This window comes from Enoplosus armatus, chromosome 2, assembly GCF_043641665.1.
Source record: "Enoplosus armatus isolate fEnoArm2 chromosome 2, fEnoArm2.hap1, whole genome shotgun sequence".
Lineage (NCBI taxonomy): Eukaryota > Metazoa > Chordata > Actinopteri > Centrarchiformes > Enoplosidae > Enoplosus > Enoplosus armatus.
The window spans coordinates 20918929-20942941 of NC_092181.1; the positions used below are offsets into that span (position 1 = coordinate 20918929).

The window sequence follows — 24013 nt, forward strand, 5'->3', positions numbered from 1 at the left end:
AGATTTTCAACATTATTTCACCGCATCAATATTCCATGTATGTAAGTTTTACACATAATGTTGGTGCAATCAGGCTTTTTAGGGCTAATACTCGTCACAGATTTAAAGGTATGACATTTCTAACCACTAGTAGCGCCATGGAGCTTTGTTTTCGTGAGTGGTTCCCCGCCAACAAAAGAAGGGAAGAAGAATGAACCAGAGATGTTGTCTTTTTCTATTCCACTCATTCCTCTTCCTTGTCAAAACCTGACGCCTACATTACCAACAATGTGACTCAAGCGTTGACAGTTCAGTCTGAGATTCAGTATTTTATGCTAGTTGCGGCTAATATAGCCTCCAACCACTAGCCTCAAGCAGAGATGAGGAGCGGGCTATAGAAGTCTGGTAAACTCAATTTTTTCTAACTCCACATAGCCAGATTTCATTTTCAACTGAATTGATCAGGATTCGTGCAGCAACCTTTTTCACATATGCAATAGTACTGCCTAAGACCTGTAAACAGCCTTTGATGTGCAAAATCTGTGGAGTTCCCCTTTAATATCATTGGAATCTACTGATCCACTTAAGGTAACTGACTGCTTTCTTTTCTTAAACATTTTTATTTTACCAAATGCTCCAAGAAAGAGACCCTTAAAACCACTAATACACCTAAAATGTCTAAGAGCTACGCTGTACATATTTCACTGGGAGTAATGATTTATTACATTTTGTTACAGCATATATTTCATTAGAGAGGAAGGAGTCATGGACAACCTTTCAAGGATAAAAATCAAGTGGGAAATGCCTGCCTCTAAAAGTTAACTTTAGTGTAATTCAGAGGCAACTTTAATTTGGCTAAACCTGCAGTCTGTCCCCAATATGGTTGTGTTTTTCCACTGGACTAATAGTAAACAAGTGGGAGGGGTAACAAGCACAGTAATGAGTTTGTGCTAATTACATCAGAGCTCTGTTTAAATGAAAGGCTGCGGATGTTGATGCCCTGTTAGGAGTAGTAGCTGGAAAATCTAATGTAGCCATGGAATCCCTTTCATTGTCATCCATCACAGTAATACAAGAGGCTACTGACACACTGCAGCTGAGATAAAAACAAAGCTCAGAGGATCCAGCTGCTCCGTGTTCATGCATGTGTGCATCTTTGTGTGTTTGTGCATGTGAGGAGCCTATCATTGATTTTTCATTTTGTATTAGTAAATGAATGCCTACAACGTGCCCCCCCCAAATCCTCATCAGAGGACAGGATATTGATTGCTTTGTTATACTGCCTTAAGGAGGCCATGAATTGCTAATCATAATCCAAATTCTGCAGGGAACGGCGTCAGGGTAAATATTCAATTCCTGGCCATGCAAAACAAACAGAGCCAAACATTTGGGGTACTGGGAGTAACAGAGTCACAAGTTGTGACCTTGTATAATTTGTTTTCATTAATCTGAACATCTAGGAATGGCAAGGGCTTTTTATGAAAGGCAAAATGTAAACTTTAAGAGAAGTGAGACAACTTTCTAAGGTAATAAAACAGTAGTCCTGGGTATAACTGACTTCTGCCCAAGATGAATCTCAACTCAAATTCGAAACCCTTCATGCTCAAGCTAAGGCCACAACTAATGATTATCATCATTATCGACTGTTTTCTGGATCGATTATCCATTTGTTCAATAAAATGTCAGAAGATTGTGAAAAATGGCCATCAAAAAAATGCTGAAATACTCAAATTGCTTATCTTGTCTGACCAACACTTCAAGAAAAGTATTTTACTAGATATAAGAAAAAGAAAAGCAGCAAATCACCACAACAGAGATGCTGAAACTAGGGAATATTTGGTCTATATTTAAAATGACATACAACATTAATCAATTGCCAAAAAGGGCACACTTATATACAATGAACTGGGGCTGAAAATGAAAGGACATTTCTCATAATCTGAATGTTGTCTTGGCAGAACACTGTACAAAGAAATGACTGGCGACTTTTTCTGTCACTTATTGCAACCCTCCTGTCTAATGTCTGGGAGCTCTGAGATGGCGATAAGACTCCAGAAAACACTGTTCAGAGTGTTTGAAGCACTCCTTTAACTCACACACCTCTTTCCAACTGGTGCTCCTCCATTATTATCCCTCGGCAGCAAAATCATTTCCCTTCACGTTGAGATTAAGTGTGTACACTTTGACATATGCACTTAGGAAGTTGGTGACTATGAGAATCAATATGAAATGCTGAAATGAGATTCTTATTCTTTTCTATGTGAACAATTATTCATCGTGAGGTCAAAGCTGTGCTGAGCAGTAAAAATACATATGGGGATACATACAGTCAAGCTGGAAAAGGAGCTACTCTTTCTTCCAGTGGACACTAATGCACAATGAGACGGATGGGAGATCAACAGGGACATCTCTGATTTATGCTTTTAGTGTAGTCTGATGTGACCTCGACACGAATGCAGATGTGCTGCCTGGCAACTTGTTTTTTATGCCTTTCATGCTGGTAGACACCTGGCAGAACTCTTCCATGGAGCTGCAGGAAAGATTATCTGTAGATGTGATGCTGTACATATTGTTTCAACGGACAGATCAGAAAATGGTGCATTTGATTCCACGTTAAATTATATTGGAAACTTGAATATAGAGGCTAAAGGCACAATAAGATTGCGATAGGGTGGTTGCTGGTAACAGTTCAAAAGATAAACTAGGAAGTGCAATACAAGGCATACCATGTACTTACTTAAGTTTTGGAGACCATTGAATTCACCAAGAGGATATAATTAAAGCTCATAGCTCTTGGTTTTAACCTAAAATTATGAGTTTTAAAAACAGAGCAGACCAGTTTAAACTGATTTTCATCTACATGGTATTCCCTCTTTATCCAAACATTAAGCTACAATGTTTGCTGCATGAACTCCATGTATCTGATTTTGATCCAGAGTTTTGTATTATGGATTTTCATGTCCCTGCAACTGTTTACCTGTCAAAACAGTCAAGCCCTAACTAATCATATTTTCTTATACGCAGAAAATAAGCATGTTTGTTTATAACAGACAAGACTAAGGTTTTGCCAAAGAATCATTTTGATCTGAGAAAATAAGTGACGATGTAGTTCTTTAATACTTTTCTAAGTTGATATAACCACCATAAAAAATAAACAAAGTATAAAACGAGATGCTCTTTTCACTCAGTCTCAACTGAAATTATTACTCTGGACTGACACTATGTAGTAGACTGGACTTGTGCAACAGAGTGGGCCCGAAACCTACAGACAGCCTTTTGTATAGCATAGACAGCCTGCAGTAAGTCAGAAGCGCTGAAAAAACAGGAGATGCATCTTTTGACCCCACGCTGCCAAGAAAAGTCAGGGTGCACTGATGCTGCACCAGGTCCTCAATTATCCCTGCGCCATACCCAGTTGTGATAGTAGCAGCCACTTTGTATCTAGTGACTTGCGCCCCATCAAACTCAAGCACCCCCAAGGCTGTAAGGTGAGCAAGTCCACTTTCAGATCCGAGCAAAGAGACTGACGGACAAACAATAATTTCATTAATTAAGGAATATTATGCCAGGGAAAGAGATTGCAGTTTACAGATCATTGTATACCGACAGAAGGTACAGCGCACCAGTCAACAATACCTGTGTGCTTGGATGGGCCAGTTATGGCAAAGCTATTACAACTTTACTTGGTCTTTTCATTAAATATTTTGAAAAATATGTAAGATGGGATGAAAATGTATTTATCCTGTGTGGTAGCAACAGACTAGTCACAAAAATCCTACTAGATAACTTTACTTTTAAAACAGGTCACAAAGTTATAAACTCAGACAATACTACTGAATAGATGGCTGGCATTTTATGTCTTAGATTGCCCTCTCAAATTTAAGTTGTGTCTCAATGAAAACTTTAACAAAAGCTATTGATTTTTTAGCACAGACCATCTTGGGAATTGTTTCCCAAGGATTTTTTGTAGAATTACCATTGCATTAAACCTGCAGAGACGTGCAACAGTGTAAGAGCTTCTTCAGACTCTTAATGTAGTATTGAGTGCTGCACTCGTAGTCGTCATAACAACCTGAACCTGAATTTAATGAAGCTCTTAGCTGGGAGTGTCTGCATGTGGAAAATGAGTGAAGAGGAGAGAGTTGGTGCCGCAAATGTGTGTCTGAGGGACACGCGAAACGCTTATAAATACACATTTCTGCAAAAGGTAGAGATGGGGATGGAAAACAGCAGGAGTCACATAGTGTTCAGGCACAAAAGAGGTGATTGGGAAGTGTCCATGATTTCACAAAGCTAAAGCACGACAACAGAGAGACACAAGACCACTGCTGGTCCTGAAACAACTGCAGCAAACAACTTTTAAGTTGTGTCAAAGCGAGAGAAATTAAATGTACAGGGTGCAAATACAGACACAGCCGTAATGCACAAACCCTCTTAGCTATATACATGGGGAAGGTCCTGGGTGACACTGAGCTTTCTACTGCCTCAGTCATCATTTAACTTTTAGTTCATGCTGCCCCCTAGAGGTAACAAAAGCATTTTGACAAAACACTTGAAGCACCAGTGAAGATGGCAGTGGGATTATGTTCAGTTTTTTTCTGCTGTACACGAAACGATGGAAGAAACATGCAACAGATGAAAATGTAGAAATATATAGTGCGACATAATCAACAGATGAGCTTTTTCTTACCTGTGTGTTCACAGCGTTCCATCACAGTGGAGCAGGACATAGAGAAAAAAAGAAAACATTTCAGTTAGTGAAAGGCTCTTTATTAGAGGTAAAGAGTACGAGCAAATAGGTTCATCATAGGCAGGTTCAATGGGCGGCGAAGTGCTACAATCGCTTCCTACTAAAACAGCATCATGTTATCATTTATTAAAGCCCTGTTGTGTACCCCCTGTCTCCTGATGTGAGCTGGGATACACTCCAGCACCCCCCAAGACCCTGAAGTAGTTTAGTACAGAAGAAACAGTCCATATGACTATAAACTAGTAATTTATTATTTAATACAATCTGTGGACTATTCTTAATAACAGGGACATTGTTGCTGGAAACAGTTTTTTCAGATGTCATTTTTCAGTTTTTGGCAGCAGCACAAACAGAAATCAATTCAACTCATTGTTTGTAGATGTAAGAACTTCAATCAATGGAAGAAAGATGCAGAGAAATGAGTAATGAGGTATGTGATAAAGGAAGAGAGCAGGATTACAACTCATATATAGAATTCATATATTTTCATGGTAAAAAGGGCGGACTGTTTGGCCTTGTGAGGCCGACTTGCAAAGACTACAAGAGTGTGAGATTCACAGCTCTGTAATGAAGGTGTTTGTTGTGGGTGTCAGATGTAATGTTGTGTAGGTGATAAAGCAATTCTCTTCTGGTTCATAGAAATTGATTTTGGTTCCTTAGTTTCTCTACCAATAGTACAGACCAGCATTGGCTGAAATGGTATCAGCACCGAGCCCTTACCGCACAACAAACAGCTGAAAAGTAAAAGCAATTTCTGTGTTTGCCTTAAAAGGAACAAACCAGAGCTGAAACAGTAAAGAGTCATAGTGTGCAGTTGTTAGTCTGAAAGCAAAATGTGAAAACTACAACTCCCACGCACAAGTCACCGAGGTCCACAAGCTGTGAGAAGACAGAGGCGTCAAGTCAAATGAAACTGCACTTATTTTCTACTTTTTCTCCACGATACAATCACATGCTTCATTACTTATTCATTTTAAAGTTATTTGCACTGGAAACCCTCGGACCAAAATGTTGTGACATGCTAAATTAACAACAAACATTTTCTCAAAAGGCACCTCTCAAAACTGCCTTTTCAAGTTGTTGTTTTTAATCACACGGAGATGGACGAATTGGACTGCAGCAACTAAACAGATATCCATGGGAGGCAGCGGTGTTACATTTAAAGCCACAGACTACGCCACGTCTCTGTTAAAATGTCCAGTAGTCTTAAAGTAGTTTGTTCGTCAGCATTTCCAATATTGTTTACTTGTTGTTATTTTGCCAACATTTCTGTTTCACAAGGATTTGAATACATATTTGCGGTTCATTTATTATCTATGTGGACACAGGTCCTTTGTGGCTGCACTTTACTCATTTTAATTCAATTCAGTTTTATTTATATAACACCAAATCATAACAGAAGTTATCTCAGGGCACTTTTCATATAGAGCAGGTCTAGACCGTACTCTTTATAATATTATTCACAGAGACCCAACTTAATTACTGCGTACCAATAGTCTGTAGCAGTGCATATTAAGTTGCATTCTGAATTAGTAGAAGGGAAATCGTAGCATTTCCTCTCCTGCTTCACAGACTCTGGAGAAGTGACATAAACAAATGGGAAAAGATAGTTTTTGTCCAGTGGACAGTATAATGGTGGGGTTATAGCAAAAGTAAAAAAATAAACAAAATTATCTTGATAATTACCTAAAGTAGATGAAACTCTTAACTGTACTAAAACATACTTTAATGACAAAGAAAACACCAGGTTACACTATGTGGTGGTCATGGAGATGTGTATAAGTTTGTTATTAAAAACTAAGATAAAATAGATTTGTTCGTACATAAGTAATTCAGACTTTTACAATGGCACTTTTTTGGAAAGTTTCAAAATCAATCAGTGTCTGTCCTCAATCAGAGAGAGTCGTCTGTACTGAGACTGAATGACTCAATTTAGTCGGGACAATAAGCAGCTCGTCCAGTGTGAGGAGGGATGGTGTTGATTCTGTTCCTCAGAGATAAGACCAGGAGTCATCTTTTCTGACTGAGGGAAAGAAATTTGTGAATGAATGAGTGAAAGAAAAGGCTCCAAAAGTAGGAAGAGAGAATGATATAAGGTAGGCAAAGCGAGAGTTGGCGTTTTATGAACACTGAGTCAATATTCTGCCAGGCATGCAGCCATCCTCCCTCTGTTCCATGCCCTCAGAGGGCAACTGAAAGGGAGCTATAATCCCCACTTCGTTGTTCTGTTAATGACACAAAGGAGAGGTATGTCCTTGAAAGACGAGACAGACATATTTCGGTGTAGCCTATAACCTATTCTTTCCATCTGTTGACGGAGATGAAACTCTCACACTAACAAAAGTATGAACTCTGGGAGGAAGAAAGCTTGAACTGATACTGCAGCAAGAAAATGTTATAAGAGAGTATGAAGTATGAAGCTCGTGAGTCATTCATACATTTTTCTTAACAGATCTATTCTTTCAGATCCTGGTTTTAGCTGATGTATCCTTTGGCTATATTTTGGCTATATAGGAGCATAATGTATCATATTCCAGCACAGAGAGACCGACAGATTCTATTCATTGTCATCCAAGTCATCACATTTGCATTAATAAAAGCACATTTACAATAAATGCATCAACCTCGTCACAGCAACAATGGCTCGATGTTTTGAATAATGAAATGCAGAAAGTCAGAAGGTCAGGCAGACGGTGAAAAGAAAATAAGAATCTGGGGATTATGTGTTTGGCTGCATTCAGACTGACAACAGTGCTGCGTCAAAAAGGGTTGGTACTGCGGGGGGGTCCTGAAACAGAGGGCTACGGCAAACAAATGCAGTGTTATCAAGCAAAAAAAAAAACATAATGCAAAGCCACATTGTCCAGCAGCACACACTGACCTGGCCAATCACATACTGTGCGTGCAAGCGTATATTCCTGGTAGGTTACTTTGCAGTATTAACAGTGTTAATTCTTCTGTTTACCTTGAGAACATCACGGCCGAAAATGCCTCATAGTAAACCCCTGTGCAGTGTTTTGGCATGTGATAAGCCTTCAAAGTCATGGATGTTCTCCTCAAACTAAACCGCCCAGATCATATTTCATTTTCTCACCGGTACCTGTAGCAACGCAGCCCCTTGTGGTTTCTTTAACAGAGAGTTATTTTGGTCTGAACACGGCCTTACTTGTCAGACCTGGGAGGTACAGTACACCAGAGCCAAGGTCATTTATAAACTGCACAAATTATAAATATGGATGTCATGGCCCAGACCTGGCAGTCATCCATCATCTCTCACACTGTACATGCTGCTAATCAATGTCAGATGATGAATCGGGTACAGTATCTCACGTACACTCAATATGGTCACTTGGCCACTGACTATTTACAAAGTTATTATGTTATTCTTCAATCATCATAAAATCATAATAGTAACTGATATAGTAAACAAATAGTCAATATGAAGAGCTTTAGAGGGTGTTTCAACAGAGTGAAGCTATCAAAACAGACTTGACTTGTGCTTCCGCTTGACGTTTTTTTTTAATTAATATATATTGTGACAACCATGTGTTTGTGATTTTTAGAGACACTTTCCTTTTGTTGATATTAAAAAGATGTTCATACGGTTTCTTTGGTTGCCTCTTCCTGACTGAATGAAAATGCCATCTAACTTTTAAAGCTCTGTTGTTATGTTATTCTTCAATCATCATAAAATCATAATAGTAACTGATGTCATGACGAATGTGAAAGATGTAATATTTTTATACATATAGATAACAGATTTTATATATATATATATATATATATATATATATATATATATATATAACATATATATAACAGCTAAGAGAAAGCTTTGTATCTCCAAATTTAGCTAGTTTGAGTTTTTAGGTGGAAGATTAGGCGATCTCCTACTTCTTAAGTAACGCTAGTTTGTAATAATTTTCAATATCGATTGTGATGACGATTATTTTCTCAATTAATCATTTGGTTTCTAAAATGTCAGAAAACAGGGAAAAATGTCAGGGTTTCCCAGAGTCCAAGATGACATCTTCAAATGTCTTGATTTGTCCAAAGCCCCAAAATATTTAGTTTAGAATTGAAGAAGACAAAGGAAACCAGTAAATAATCACATTAGAGAAGCTGGAAATAGAGAATTTTGCCATTTTTTCTTAAAAAAATAAGTCAAAATAGTTTCCAATTAATTTTCTGTAGATTGACTAATTGATTAGTTGTTGTAACTCTATTCATAAGCTAAATAGACCAACCAACCCATTGGGTTAATAATAATCATCATCATCACAAAGTTGAAAACAGTTTCTTAGCACATGAAAAGTTAATGTTTAAAAGATAAATGGTTTGCAGATCAGTGCTGATATTTAATGTTACAATTACGCAAACCCAACAGTGTGTTAGAATAGTGCGGCCCATGAGCATTTCGCACAACATAAGTGGCTCTTTGGAGAACGTGAGCTTCAGAAAAGAATGAGTGTGGACAAAAAGTCAAACAAAGACACCATTAGAGTAACTTTTAACACAATACTAATTAAATGTACTCAAGAAATAGCTTTCTATAAACAAACACTTAATGTGGCCTCTTCGTCCTGTTGCCATGATGATATTAAACAACTGCTAACAATACAGCTTCAGCATCTTTATCATAGGTTAATTCTTCCTCTTGTCTATCCTTTCACCTCTTTTTTGAAAGGTTTTCTGATCGCCTTGCTCGGTTAGAGGCCTTGCATTCAACAGAGGGTGTAATCCCTGTGTTGCTGAGCAAGCATTTAAATTTCTGCTTAACCTCTGAACAACAGACCTCCGTGATTCCAGCTAAGGTATGCACAGGCATACACTCACCTACAAAATCTTGTATTCCTGCCATTAAAGTAATAAAAAAAGCACTTGATACTCCATCAACTGCAGGTGAATACTAAGAGGAGGCAAGCTCAAGGTTTTTTTGTCTTTACAAATAGTCAATATGAAGAGCTTTAGAGGGTGTTTCAACAGAGTGAAGCTATCAAAAGAGACTTGACTTGTGCTTCCGCTTGATGTTTTTTTTTTAAATTAATATATATTGTGACAACCATGTGTTTGTGATTTTTAGAGACACTTTCCTTTTTCTGATATTAAAAAGATGTTCATACGGTTTCTTTGGTTGCCTCTTCCTGACTGACAATGAAAATGCCATCTAACTTTTAAACTTAAGTGAATAGCATCCACATTACCAATACCTTTTACACTGCATCACAAAAACGAGGCAAAACAACTTCACAAACACAACATTAGACATTGTTATTTTTGCTGGAGTGTGATATTGCAGAAGTCACGGACTGCAGCAAGTGTCCAGACGGCACTGCAGTACAACAGAAGTGCACATCAAAAGCAGAGAGACCACACACTGTGACTCAGACAGCAGGGTTCATACACAGATTAGACAAACTATGCAGACGGCCACATCAGTTACAGCCAGTCAGCTATCCACTCACGGGCCGTCTTCACTGATGACCAGATTATAGCAAGCAGGACACTGTGAAAGGCACAGGCGGGGCTTGTTGAAGGTCAGCGCTAAGAAATGACATTTCTGGAGGGAAATCACAGCTCAGTCTGGAGGTAAAAAAATATATAACATAACAGTTTCTATTAAATATTCACCAATTGTCAATGCAGATGACTCAATGCGCGAATCTATTTACAGTTACACAGTACAACCGTTTCAAAACTAGTATAGCACTTGCAATTATCAGACCCATTGGCTCAACTCTGAATGTTTTGCATCAAGCACCAATGTAGGAACCCGCAGTAGTTGGGCGAACTGTGGGACCCAACAAACTTGAGAGGTAGGGTTGTCACTTTGTCTTCGAAATTCAGAAGAAATACTCAGAACTGTAATGACCTGTTGTGAAATCAAAATGTACAGACTATAAGCGCAACAGGCAAAGTTTGAAGTAGTTTACCTTGTGGTCCAGCAGAGGGCGCTATCACCTTGACCTATCGCATGCCCTATTGACCCATCAGTAAACTAAGCTAATAAACAAAAATGTAGGAGGACAGTAGCAAGCAAAGCCGCACTGACCGAATAATCACGACACAGAAACACCTGAGAAGCAGTATGTGGAAGTATCTACTTTACACCACAGATGGTAAAATTACACCAAAATAAAAATGCTGACTTTGTAAAAAGCAGCTGACATACGCTGCATTCACACATACAAATATAAAGTAGTGGGCAGTCTCTGGCCTCTACAACCTCTGTAGCTCTGTGGCTATGATACTACGCATGAGGAAGTGGTTCATTTTCTGTTGCACAGTTTGTTTCCCCAAGTACAGAATACCTCTGCAGTCTTTTTTACTTTGCGGTATGCGTTGTTGAAATGGTTTTAATACAACAATGACACCCAAGCGGGCAAGACTGATTGGCACTGCAGTCCTGAACCTGCCCTGGAATCAATCCCCACTCCACTAGTGGAGCAGAATAGTAGACAACTCTGTGCTTTTGTTTCTGCGGTTATTACAATTGGCTCTCACTTGGTTGTCGCTTGCATTGCTTCAGAGAACATTTGTATAAAGTTGAGCTTTTCTCAACTTTCCCCTGCAGTGCCGCTGGGCACCTTTTAAATCTTTATCGCTCAGGGGGCTACGCCAGGTCTCATTCACAATTAATAGCAGCCTATCGCTGCCCCAGCTTTTGAGTCTGTGTGTGTGAACGGCCCATAACTCTACAACAACAACAAATCAAATGAGGACTCACCTGTTAGCTTGCCACCCAAGTGAGATTTAGCTATATTGGTTGTGTTTGAATTAATGCAGTGTGAACCATGGGAGAACAGTTCCTTGAATTATGAATTTTGTTTCGTTAGTTTTTTTGAGGAAAATAAATGATAGGCAGCTTAGAAACTTGTGGGTATATACTTGGCAGCTGAGAGACTCCTTTAAAAACACAATGCCGAAATATTTCAAACATCCCAAGTGTAGTCACTGTCACAGGAGACTTTTCAATCACAGAAAAGTGCTTAATTCTTAAATGCACACCTCAGCAGATTTAGTGCAGGAGGTCCGAAATAATTTGCTTTTACAAGAACTAATGCAGTTGAACTTCAAGAGGTGGTGTATTCAGATTCAAGTCTACTGAATGTGTCCAACAGTGTTGAATTATGTAGCAAAATGTGTATGTAGTGCAGCACAACTGAGATGAATAATTTATCTGACTGAGTAATGTAGGTGTTTGTATGTGTGAAAGATGAAAGAGGTTTCAATTCTTCATTTAAAGGACATTGTTCAGGAGTTTTGACACTAAAGGAAGAGCGTATCTTTTCTCAGCTCCTATCTAACAGTGTGGGAAATGTCAATGCCTTCAGGCAGCCCTGCGGCAGGTGGGAGCACATCGCTATCCAGTACATGTAAAGCACCACAACAGTATAACACTATACACCCCAAGCTTGAACTCAAGAGGTATTTAGATCAGGCTTATGTTCACCGATCACGTGTTATGTCAAAATGCAAAGACCGCTCGGTCGCAAATTACTATAGAAAGCTACATGAGCAGATATTCAGAAGGTTATCGCAATATTTTCATATTTTATTTTGATTTCCCAATGTTATCGCAATATTTCTTGAACACATTATTTGTAAATGTATCCAATTTTCACAAGAAAATATTAGATGGCCCAGCTAGACAGATTTTAATCAAAGCAGAGTTGCTTTTTCAACAAAATAATCCCTAGTCTTTGGGTGCCATAGTTACGAGTCTCCACTGAAATCGGGGGTAAACAGAACTGTTTGGCTGATCTGGGTGCTGGGTAGCTTGCTGACTGGATCTGTGTGCTCCCTGGAATGGGACCGCTTCTCAGAATAGCCAATGGCAGATGCCTTCCTCCCCTCTGTGTTATTTGGAGCCCAAGGGCAATGGAATCCAACCTCCTGCAGTGTACTGTGGTGTGGTCCTTACTTCAGGACAGAGAAAAGGGCTTGAAGTCCGGTGGACAAAATCAGACGTCTTTCAGTCATTGACTTATGCCAGCAGTCTGCATGTGCTTCACAGATGGGCTCAAATGCATCACGTTGTTGCAAATAAAAGCTCAAATCATCACAACTGAGATGCTGCCACTAGAGAATGGTTGGCATTTTTACTTGAAATATCACTTATCGACTACTCTAAACTTAAGAAATATTAATTAAGACCAAATTTTGATGATTGTTTAAGTCTCTCCACATGTCTTACTTGGTAGATAAAGGTAGCAGTCTGATTTTCTAGTTTTTCAGGGATAAAAGAAATACAGAAAAAATCCTAATATACATATCCAGCTGGCATAAAACAGTCAAACACTTCAATAGGAACACCAAACTAAGGAAAAGGAATCTCACTTCAGTTTCATGGCAACTTCACTCCACTGTGTTACAACGTATTGCATCAGTAATGGAAGAAGAAGGGGAAAGAAAGTTAAAAACTTCAAAAGATTAATTGGCTTCTCGTCCTGTCAAACACAATATTCTGCATTTGGCAATCCAAAAAAACAGGAGAAAAATGGTTTAAAAGGCCTGAGTGATGGTGTTTGTGAGGCAGCATGATACTCTCAGGGGGAGCCTTACTTTCTTTACAACAGTTATCTACAGAGGCCGACATTAGTAAAGGCAGTTGCTCCTCCAGGGCAGCAAGCTTATCTGAAGTGAGACACTGACTGTGACTGAACAATGAAGAAGTCGGGTCAGAGCAGCAACATTTATGTAGAACATAGAAGTTTAAAATAAATGTTCTAGAGATGCTGATGCGATTTATTTACTCAAATTTAATAGTGATTAATAAAGAGCACATAAAAATCTGCATTGCTGATGTTCTTAAGGGACTTTCAGTATTTTAATCAGGTCCTTGTTGGCTTGCACAAATCTAGTTTTCCTGTGGTGGTGGCTGTTAGTGTTCCTGCTGTGGCTATTTATCATTACAAGCACAGAGGATTTCCCCATTGCACCTTATTTTAAAATCTGTGTTGCTTGTGAAATTGTTTTTTCAGCTAACATTAATTTCAGGCTACTCAGTTTACTGATAAGGTAACACTGTTTTGTTACTCTATTTGACAAGCTACTTAATTTTGTCACTCAAATTGCATTGTAGTATTTACAAATGTGCACAAATAATCATCAATACATATCGACCGGTTGTATCAACAGGTTGCATTTTTGCAAAACAACTAAAAATATAAGACAAACAAGAAAGAGCTGCAAAAACAGGGTGATTAATTAAGCCCAATCCAAACATTGAATTACCTGAGGTGATTTCAAGGTTTTGGTGATGGAAAACAGTTGGTTTTGAAATATGAATAGTAAAGACAAATAACACTCAAGCTGCCATAAGATTATCTGGTTTTCACAAACAGGGACAGACAACGCAAACTGAAAGTGAATACGAATGTCCTCAGTGTATCCAGGCACATGTTCTCAAAAATAGACGGTAAAAAAAAAAGTGCATTCGAATAGTGACAGATGGCTTCTTGGTATCTCTCTATACATGTGTCATTATGATAGCATGATTCATAACAAACCAACTAACTGATAAAACAAAATAATGACATTCTGTCTTAATTAACCAGTTGACAGTATAAACAGAACAAACAGGTGACAGACATGCAACATGAATCCCTGAGTGGATTTAGTTTTGTCTCAGACCAAAAAGGGGTATAACTAGAGCTCACGGTCTTAAACTGACAAACTGAGAAAGGCCAACAAATGAAGCTAACAAAATGTAAACTGAGCAAAAAACAAAAGAAAATTACAGTAGCTGTGTGGCTATAATTAACATGTCTATGGATAAAACCACAGGAAACCCGGAGGCTCTGGTCAAATTCGCTAAAGAAACACACCCTCAACACCTGCTCAAACAGCAAATGCATCTTGCTGATAGTTGTTGATACAGACATAGCTGCTATGGGCAAGTCCAGATCACCTTACTCAACAGGCTTGCAGAGCAGGGTGTGGTGGGTGAGAAAAGCAATACTGCAACTAAAATGTCCTGCTGTTAATGTTCTATATCTTGATTTCTATCTCCTGCAACAGCTGGATGCCCATTCTGGCTCCCAGAAATACAGTGGCTTCTCCTGGCCACCTTTTAATTGGAAATTTAACCCTGGACTATTTTTGTCAGTACAGTATGATATGTTTTAGGACCAATGTAGCTGTAGACAAAGTTTCTCAAGAGAAATAGATACGAGAAACAACACTGCCTCATTGAAAGCTCCTGTGTCAACAGCCAAATTAAAAATAATTTAATTGGAATCAGAGTTACTAGAATAAAATAAAAAAACTGCAAGTAACACGATAGAAAGAATAGAACAGAAATAGAATAATATAAAATATGTATTTTACAGTATAGTTTGTTCCATCTGAAGACATAGTTTCAGGCGACTTAAGTTGTACCATACCGCAGAGACCCTGGGAAATCTCAGCTATGCCATTCACTGGAGACAGCTGCCACATGCACAGCAAAGGCCACGTGACTTCCTGTTCTTCACGGACCAACAATCCCATGAACTGGCCTTGTGGGACCTTCCATTTAGTTAATCCAGAAAAACAGTCTTTGTAAGCCACCTTAAAGCTTAAGTTCCTTTTCTTCAGTCTAGGGCTTCCTGACTTGTTTGCCTTTTTAAACAATAAAAGCAAGTAATTAAAAGTAAAAGTGTTCTTGAGCACAAACACAGATGCCTTAGTCTTTCCATGCAGCCAATATCCAAGACCCCTTCAAGTGGTGGTGCTACTGGCATACAGATGACAGTTTAAGACCTTAACTCAAGGCCTATCAAAATCCCAGCTTTTCCCCAGTTCTTTCTTGTTTAACAGTCAAACCAATTTTTATTGGATGAAACCATCTCCTTATTTCTGTTCCCAAGAACACTATATGTAAAGTGTGTTAACCTTGACAGGTGTGGAACCCATCATTTAAAATATAATTAAGTATATTACAAATGAGTCAGTGTCTCAGCTGCCATCATTTCACCTCATAACTAAACAAGACTAAGTGTCAGTCATTCTAGAGGCTCTATGGGGCTGTACTTGTGCTGTGCTAACATCAGCATGCTTACATACTCACAATGACAATGCTAACATGCTGATACTATCCAGGTACAATGTTTATCGTTTAGCGTGTAAGGATGCTAACATTTGCTAATTAGCGCTAAACACAAAGCACGGCCAAGGCTGATGAGAATGTAATTATTACTGCAGGTAACTGTTCATAAACTATGATAAAACTATTATGAAATTTTGCCCTGATGGTGGAAAAATGCTAATAGCATGGCTAAAAATAAGAAAGTACAAATCTTGGAACTATAGACAAAATGGATTTGATGCTAAATAAAGGTATGACTGCAACATGTAAAATTATAGAGGCTGTATGTAGAGATGTAATTAGGGATGATACAAGGATGTGTAACACAATGGCTCACACTTTTCTTAAATCAGTGCTGCCTCGCCTTGCAACAAAGATTTAACTGGACATTTTTAAGTCTGTGGCTGGGTAAACTAAAGAAGCCTCCCGCTGCGGTGTGACTCAGCTTATCCTTTGAACCTACTGTTTAACTACTGAATAAACAGCACAAATTAAAACCAAAACACCATAATAGACCCTTTGTCTCAAAAAGCTGGCCAATATAGCAGTTAGCTTTGATTTGAGAGAAAACCAAGAATGGAAAAAGGACAACCTGACACTCCCCAGTTATTGTGACATCTACCCTAATTTCTATTTTAGTCTTTGCCCGATATTTCACTACCTTTCTCCTCATTACCCCGTCTATCGCCACATTTTTCTGACCAATTGGAAGTTGATATTTTTAACTAATGACAGTGTCAGAACCACTGCAATTCAGAGGTCACATGCAGCCAAGATGTTCCTAGCTTTACTTGTAATCCAAGTACCTGCTAAATTTTGGTTGGCTATAAGTATAAAGTTCTTACTAACAGCTGCGGGAGACCAATGAAATACCTGAAAGAAAAATACTAAGCTTACGAGCGCCTCAACACCGAGTAAAAAAAACTGGGGTCTTTAAATGGAAACAGTAGTTGAGTTGTCCTGGATTTCATGTGTCATTTATGTATTGTAACGTCAAATGAAAAAAGTAAATACACGTAAAGTATAAGAAAGCTAAAAAGAATTTCCTGCTTTATACATTTATAAATCAATACTAAAATGAACTTCAGCTAATACTGACTATGTAGATTGTTTTTTGTATGTGGAAAGTCTTTTTACATTTTGAGAAAAATTTGTTTTCTTTAATCATCTACAATTTACAAAAAAACAAAAACAAAATAATGACATTTTCAAATGCCAGCATAAAGAATTTTTTGGCAAATAAATGTACAGATATATCTATTCATTCTATATCTAATTAATTTCAGCTTTGTAAGATAATATTTACCATGAAATAAATACAATTTTTATCAATAAAAATGTGAAGGCTGAACAATTTTGTGAATTTTAACCTCTCGATGTGATGCGGCCAGTGACAAAACATTAGATAGACGGTCATCTAGAGGGTTTACGTCTTTCAATAGCTGCCTGGGTTCCACTGGGAAGCATCTTACTTGACATGGGGAAATTTATTTCATTAAGTTCCAAGTCATTGGAACATTGCACATAATGCTGAATTAATTCAGCAGGAATGTCACAGGAGACTTTTAATGCATGTAGTGTTACTGTTACAGCTCCCATCAGGCAAACTAATGGCTGTCAAAGACGAAGAAATTACTAATGTCATAGTTAGAGAGCGCTGATGTTTTGAAACTGCTAAAACTGCAACCTACAACTTGCTCTAACACATTAGAAGAATTGCAAATTCTAATGCAAACTTACCTCCCAATTTATAAAACAAAACCGCCAAGTAAACATTTGTTAAGGTAAGAATAAACAATTGATTTACATTAAATTTCCACCCATCATAGGTCAAAGGTCGGAACTCCTTCACTGGCCGCGATGGATGAAACTGGCAGATATAGGGTTTTTATTTCATTTGTATACACTTTAAGATAAACAGATTAGTGTATATAAAAATCCTAAACCCCATCTATAATAAACACAATTATTTATTAATCTGAATATTAATTAATTTGCGTATTTAGCGCATTTTACTTATTTTTAACAATTCTCTCTCTAATTAATTTATATATATATTAATATATATATCCATCTTCATCAAAAAACATAACCTAAAAATAGGCTCATTGGCGACGGCCTTTTTAAGGTTATATGTTGGTGTCCGTCGTTTGCCATGGGTGGAGCCACGGCAAGCGAATGAGCGTATGGAAACTACTGAAGTACATATGACATTGGACTATTCTTATCTATGCAACTTTATGTTAATTTGACTAATTTTTGAATTCAGCAGGACTGACAAAAGTTAATCCAGCAGTAAATGTGAATGTTGTATTGCACTGACAAAACGAAAAAACGTAATGAGTAGAAGAGAAGGTAGCTTAAAGTTTGATTTGCCATTTTGATAAACCAGCAGCAACAACAACCTGGATGACGGGGGTTGAGAGTGTAGCATGACCTTTGACATTTTCGGGTTCTGTGGCTCAACCGAAACCAAATTGTATTACTGGTCTAATATGTACAATACTCACCCGTCTGCGACAGAAGGGCAAACCCTGAGCAATGATGTTGATGCTAAATATCTTGAGTACTTTCTGAGGGGGTAACGGTTCCGTGGCAACGTTCTTGGGGTCTGCCAGGTTGAGTGGCTTGCTTTCCAGCGGGACGTGCAAAGTCTTCTCTTTCCCACAGGCAACATTTGGCATCTTTCTCCGAGCACCAGACGACGAGAAACGGGGAATAGGGCAATGCCGCAGCATTGCAAAAAAGGTCTAATGGATCATATCCCAGAAGGCGCTTGGAAAGCTGGCCGACTATTGTCGCAAGCAGATCACTTTTCTTAAATGAATGTAGTATCTTCCTAGTGTATCAATACTGCGCTCGCTGAGCCTCTGCACCTACCTACTCAGAACTCGTCTCCCTGCTGACTGGTACCCTTTAAAATATCTCTGGGGTGTGAGGTCACTGTTGCGCCAAAGCCAGGCGGAGCAGCTGCTCTCAGGGCCTGAAAAGAGGATGGACCAACTCAGCCTCTCCCCTCTCAGACAGGCACTGTGGAATCTGCTCCCATGACCCCTCGGTGGTGGAATGTGTACCAGCAGTCGTCCGATGCAGCACACGTGTCCAGGGAGCTTCCTCATTGTGGTCATTTTCTGACCCCCCCTCTGGTCCTCCCAACTTAGTGGCCTACATCATCACTGAGCCCAGTTAACTTTACCCCATGAAAACTGTCAGCATGCAACACAACAGCAGATTACTATATCCTCGTCTGAATCACATTTGTCAACGTTAAGTGTTGAAGCAAGGATTTGTTATATGCTAACCTTCTCTGACTCTACCATGAATCAAGGTGTTCAGGAATATCAGTAACTCTGTTTATGTCAGCAAGGAGGCTGAAGATATTTCAGGAGACGATCACACAGTAGTTCAATATTAGTATGTGTGACACACGCACTTAAACAGGGATTCACTTGACCAAATGTCAAGAGGGATGGACTTTTAGGCTCGAAGTGTATTTAAGTGTGTCCACATGCAGCTACAAAGAGAGAGGCAGCAGCAGGAAGTCAGTCTTTTTCAATTAAACCTTGCTACACAACAAGGTATGTAATGTCAGAGGTGTGAAGGTATGAAGGAAAGTAGGCGCAACAAGTGATGGAACAGCAGAGAGTTGAGAAATATGGCATTTATGCTGATTGCCACAGAAAATGAATATGCAGCAGAAAACAGCTGACTATCAGTGCTGAATGTGTATAAATCTACAGATTGAGCAAGTGGCAGGAGACGACCATCCCTGTGTGTATTTACATGTCTGAACACATGGTAACAGACAGACCTACAGGGCTTAACCTCTCTTCTATTCTCACATCCACCATTGTCTGAGGAGGATTACAGAGCCAGAACATCTATCAGAGTAGACTGAGGGCCCTGACACACCAGGCCAACAGTCGACCGTTGGACGCCATTGAGTGTTTGTGGCTGACCAACGCCCATAGTTTTTAACAGTATGTTCAGCACAATTGGAGCAAGTTGGCGCCTTAACGGCAGCTGGTCCATCAATTGAGCACGTTGAACTAACAGCAGAGGATGTCTGTGAGAGAGAGCTGTCGGACTGAACATTCGGCTAACCAAATTAGATGCAGTTTTCTCTTATTTTTCCTGTTCCGCTTCTTCATAGGCAACATTTTGACAATACCAGCGCCAAGCAAGGCGCATCTCACACGTCCAGAATTGGTTTCCAAGCATTTAATGAGACTAAACAGATTCATGGTGGTGAATGAATTATGTGGAATTGTCTTTCACTGATGTTTTTTTGATACGTTTTCTGTTCAACAAAATTGCCCAACACAAAATGACACTAATATATAAATATTGATCCGATCAATTGCAAACTATAAACAGTGTATAAGAGTGGTACTACAGTTTGTAGTCTGGTAGTGTGATAATGTAATAAAACATGGTGATAGAACGCACTACAAAAATAACATCTCCATTTACAAACACAGCTGCATCATTGTTTCTATTGGTCGACCAAGCACATCTGCTTGGTCCAAGTTGAACAAAGGTGAACTCTGACCTGCGAGTCCACCGGAGCCAGCTGGAGATCACAGCAAAATAGGAAACTTGAATTTGTCCATTGCGCGGGTTTCAACAGAAGTGAATGGAAGACGGAGTGAATATTCGTAGAATGGAAATGTAATATGACCGTAACTTAACACAGAATACAGAAACAATTTGTTTCATCAATTGGCCTACATCTTTAGGCCAGGGCCCAAACGCACCTGTGTCCTCCAAGACAATAAATAGAAAAGACTTTGAAATGTACACTGATTAAGATTGAAAGGGAAAAGGAAATAAGCTAAAAAGCAATGTATTTCCATTCAGTAAGAATGATTGGCTAATTTCATTTTCCCTTTCAGTTTACAAACCATGATTGACAATAGTCCACATGCAACATGAACTAACCAATGAAGCACCTGTGAATGGCTGCTTGTTTCTGACATTCCCCAGGCCATGTAGAGGTTACTTGAGCTTTTGGACTAATCTTAGGCCATAAAGCTATGTGACAGACACACTGTTCCAGTCTGCGACAACATGATCAGCCCAAAGTAACTTTCTCTCCTCTGTGATGCTTGTCCCCAATGCTTGGAAGAACATTTTCCTTAAACATTATCTATGATGCCATTTTCCATCAAATGATCCAGGAAATAACATGTAAAGGAACTATTTCTGTTTGCTTTCCCATGACCAAGAAACCCAAACCAAACTCAAGAGAGATTCCTCTGGTGGAAAAAGGGGATAAAATTCCTGGAGTTCTTGAAAAAGTTCCCACAATCAGAACTTTGTGCAGTAGAAAAGTGGCTAGTGTGATATCCTCCTATGACAAGGCTGAAACTGTGTTGTGAGTATTTTAGGAGTATGAAGCTACAAAGTTAGAAAGAAACATGCAGATCCATTGAGCTTTGCACCATTTTAAGACGTAGATGATCAATGCCAGGAATAAAACCACTGTGCTAAATTATTATAGTAGTTTGTAGTCATACTTTTTATGGTCACAACATACAAGTTCATAACTTGACCATGACTTGGCAAATATCTGCTGTCTGTCTGCTTTCTTTTTATACTGTGTCCCAGTATTCCTGCCTAGTCATTGAGTTTGAAATCCCAAGACTGCTGGAGTGCCAGAGGTCAAGAATGCCAGGCTTCTAGTAACTCAGTACAAATCAATCCCAGCTTTTTAGAGCAACTGATATGACAGGATATGGTTGCAGATGGAGGCCCTGTAGAAGGACACTGTAGGCCTTGCCTGTGTGCAGTGTAAAGTTATTAATGTTGAATCTCAAAGTAAAAAAAAAGCCACAAAGCCATCATGGTAACAAAAGCTGCAGACCAAACCTGCAAGGAGCATTTTTTGTGCAGGCATCAGATAAAAAAAAAAAGAGGAGGAAGGAACCACCTACTCTCCAATCATCTGAAAAATGGACGAAACACATTCTATTAAAGTGACAGGTACAGAAGAGACTGATGTGTTTGCATACTGGTACGAGAATTTTGCTTCTCATGATAACTTATCATATCGGAAAATCAAGTAAATGTTTGTCTATAAAACAGGCAGGACATAGCATGTTTCTAGTCTCATCACACTACAGTTCTATGGAGCGTGGGGTGACTTTGTGAATGGAAGATCTTTTTATAAACTCAATAAGATGAAGTATCATAAACCGAACATGTTCCCTCTACGTCCTAATGACAGGCAGTGATCAGCCTTTTCATTTCTAACGGATAATACCACTGAGGTGCATGATCAGCAATTTTAACTGATGATGCACCCAACATGCAGCAGGGCGTGGTTTGTTACATTTAAACATCCACATCGTAGATACACATAAAATGCAGCTTTGTAGTGTGAAAATTGTGGTTTTCAGAAAAATAAAATCATCATTCTCATCCTGTTCACTCCCACACTGTCTCTGCATCAGCAAACAATGACTGTACAACCTCTGCCAAACACCAGAGGCATCACTAGAGAGAACAAACACATGAACGCTCACTCACTTGTCTGGGTGAGACAGGCTACAGTTCATTACTAGGTAAAGCCTATGGTGCAGTCTGAGCACAGCTGCAGCAATCACCCTCAACCAGTGGGTTGTAGATTATTGTATGTACATGTCTTTCAGACCACTGCCTCCCTCTGGTGTCAAAGACTGGGACAACAATGCTGCACTGCAAAATCCCCCAATACAACAATATCCTGTCAAAGGCAGGTTTTTTGCAAGAAATTTCAAAAATCTATTGTGATAACAACATAATCCCTACATTATGTTAAGTGACTGTGCCTGGAACCTTATGAATAACACCAAACCAAGACCCTCTTAAAAGGCAGAATGAGTCGGATTTGTCAGTCGCAGTTTGTAAACACAACATTCAAAGTTGGCCCCTCCTCCCCGGCTCATAGCTTACAATCTGGCACCTGGTCGCTACGTTGTTATAGAGCCCCGCCCTCACATCCTGCACACAGGCAGAGGGCAGGGTCTCTGCGGATACAGACACTGTCATAATTGATGATTTAGAGTGATTATTCAATACAAATGGGGTTTTTTTTTTTTTTTTTTTAGGAAAATCCCACTCATTCTGCCTTTAAGAAAATTAAGTCTGTAATGAAAATTAGAGCTCCACAACACAATATACCCAATCACAAGTTCAGCATACACGACTAAACTTCATCAGCTCCTTAACAAGCGATAACCACACTCTGCTTCCCAAGCATGACTGCCACTGCAGACAACAGGTTTGTCACTGCACAGACAACCTGCACGTATGATGCAACTGTATGCTCTACGGAAGGGCAAATCCTTTTGGTCCATGTTTCTTTGTAGTTACCTTCTAAAGCAGAAAAAGTTGCTGACAAAAAACACGCTGAGCCTGCAGAGTGGTGGACGCACACACACACACACACACACACATAACAACAGAACAGCTCTCTCTTTTATCACACATGCAGACCCCTACTAATTTGGAAACCGGGTTCTTTTTTAAGTATTTGGAACAAAGCCTACCCAAGGCAATTATATCTAAACAACTGGTGACTTTGACATCAATTAGCACAACACTTAGATGTAAACAAAGAGCTGGTTTAAAAAAAACATCCCATTTCAGCACCGAGGCAGCACAGAAGACAATCAGCAGCTGTGTCTGCAGCACAGCACGACCGAAGCAAGTGTCAGCAGGTGGGAAGCCAGTGAGGGATTATGTCCTTTTAGTTGCACTAGTGACTCCTTGTGGTTGGTTGAGGGATATACACACATGGGTTAGATATAGAAAAGACGAACAATGATCAATTCAACAGGCCTGTGGAAGTGTATCAGTATACAGGCTTCCTTGAAAACAAATTGTCGTCAATATATATTGGAAGTGACTCAAACTAGTTGCTTTCATGTGGGAGGATGAGAACACTGGTCCTTTGTGGCTCATCTCTGCCTGTGTGACAAGGCCAGTGTGTGGGAGACGCCACCTACAATAAGCAGGCTGCCTTTTCTTTGGAAAAACATTTAATTAGTGGCAAGGAAGGGAAGAAAAGTGGAGCACTGAATGTATCTCTAAATGTCCAAGTTTGCTACAGTAAAAAACTGTTTGGCTGCGCATCCTTATCTCAAACAATAACACATGAAAAGAGGTGTAGTTCATTGACATATTGCTCAATGCCATGAAGCTTTCTGTTCTTTTTGCAGTAGCGACAG

The 24013-nt window shown here is 39.1% G+C and overlaps 1 protein-coding gene across 1 annotated transcript in view; it reads right to left on the minus strand.

Moving 5' to 3' along the window:
- The window catches only part of fbxw7 (F-box and WD repeat domain containing 7), a 60369-nt gene extending 41831 nt beyond the window's left edge, over positions 1–18538 (minus strand). The window contains exon 1 of the mRNA XM_070918664.1: positions 18311–18538. Coding sequence (XP_070774765.1) covers positions 18311–18538 — 228 coding nt within the window. The remainder of the gene's footprint in view (positions 1–18310) is intronic.
- Positions 18539–24013: the final 5475 nt, after the last annotated feature.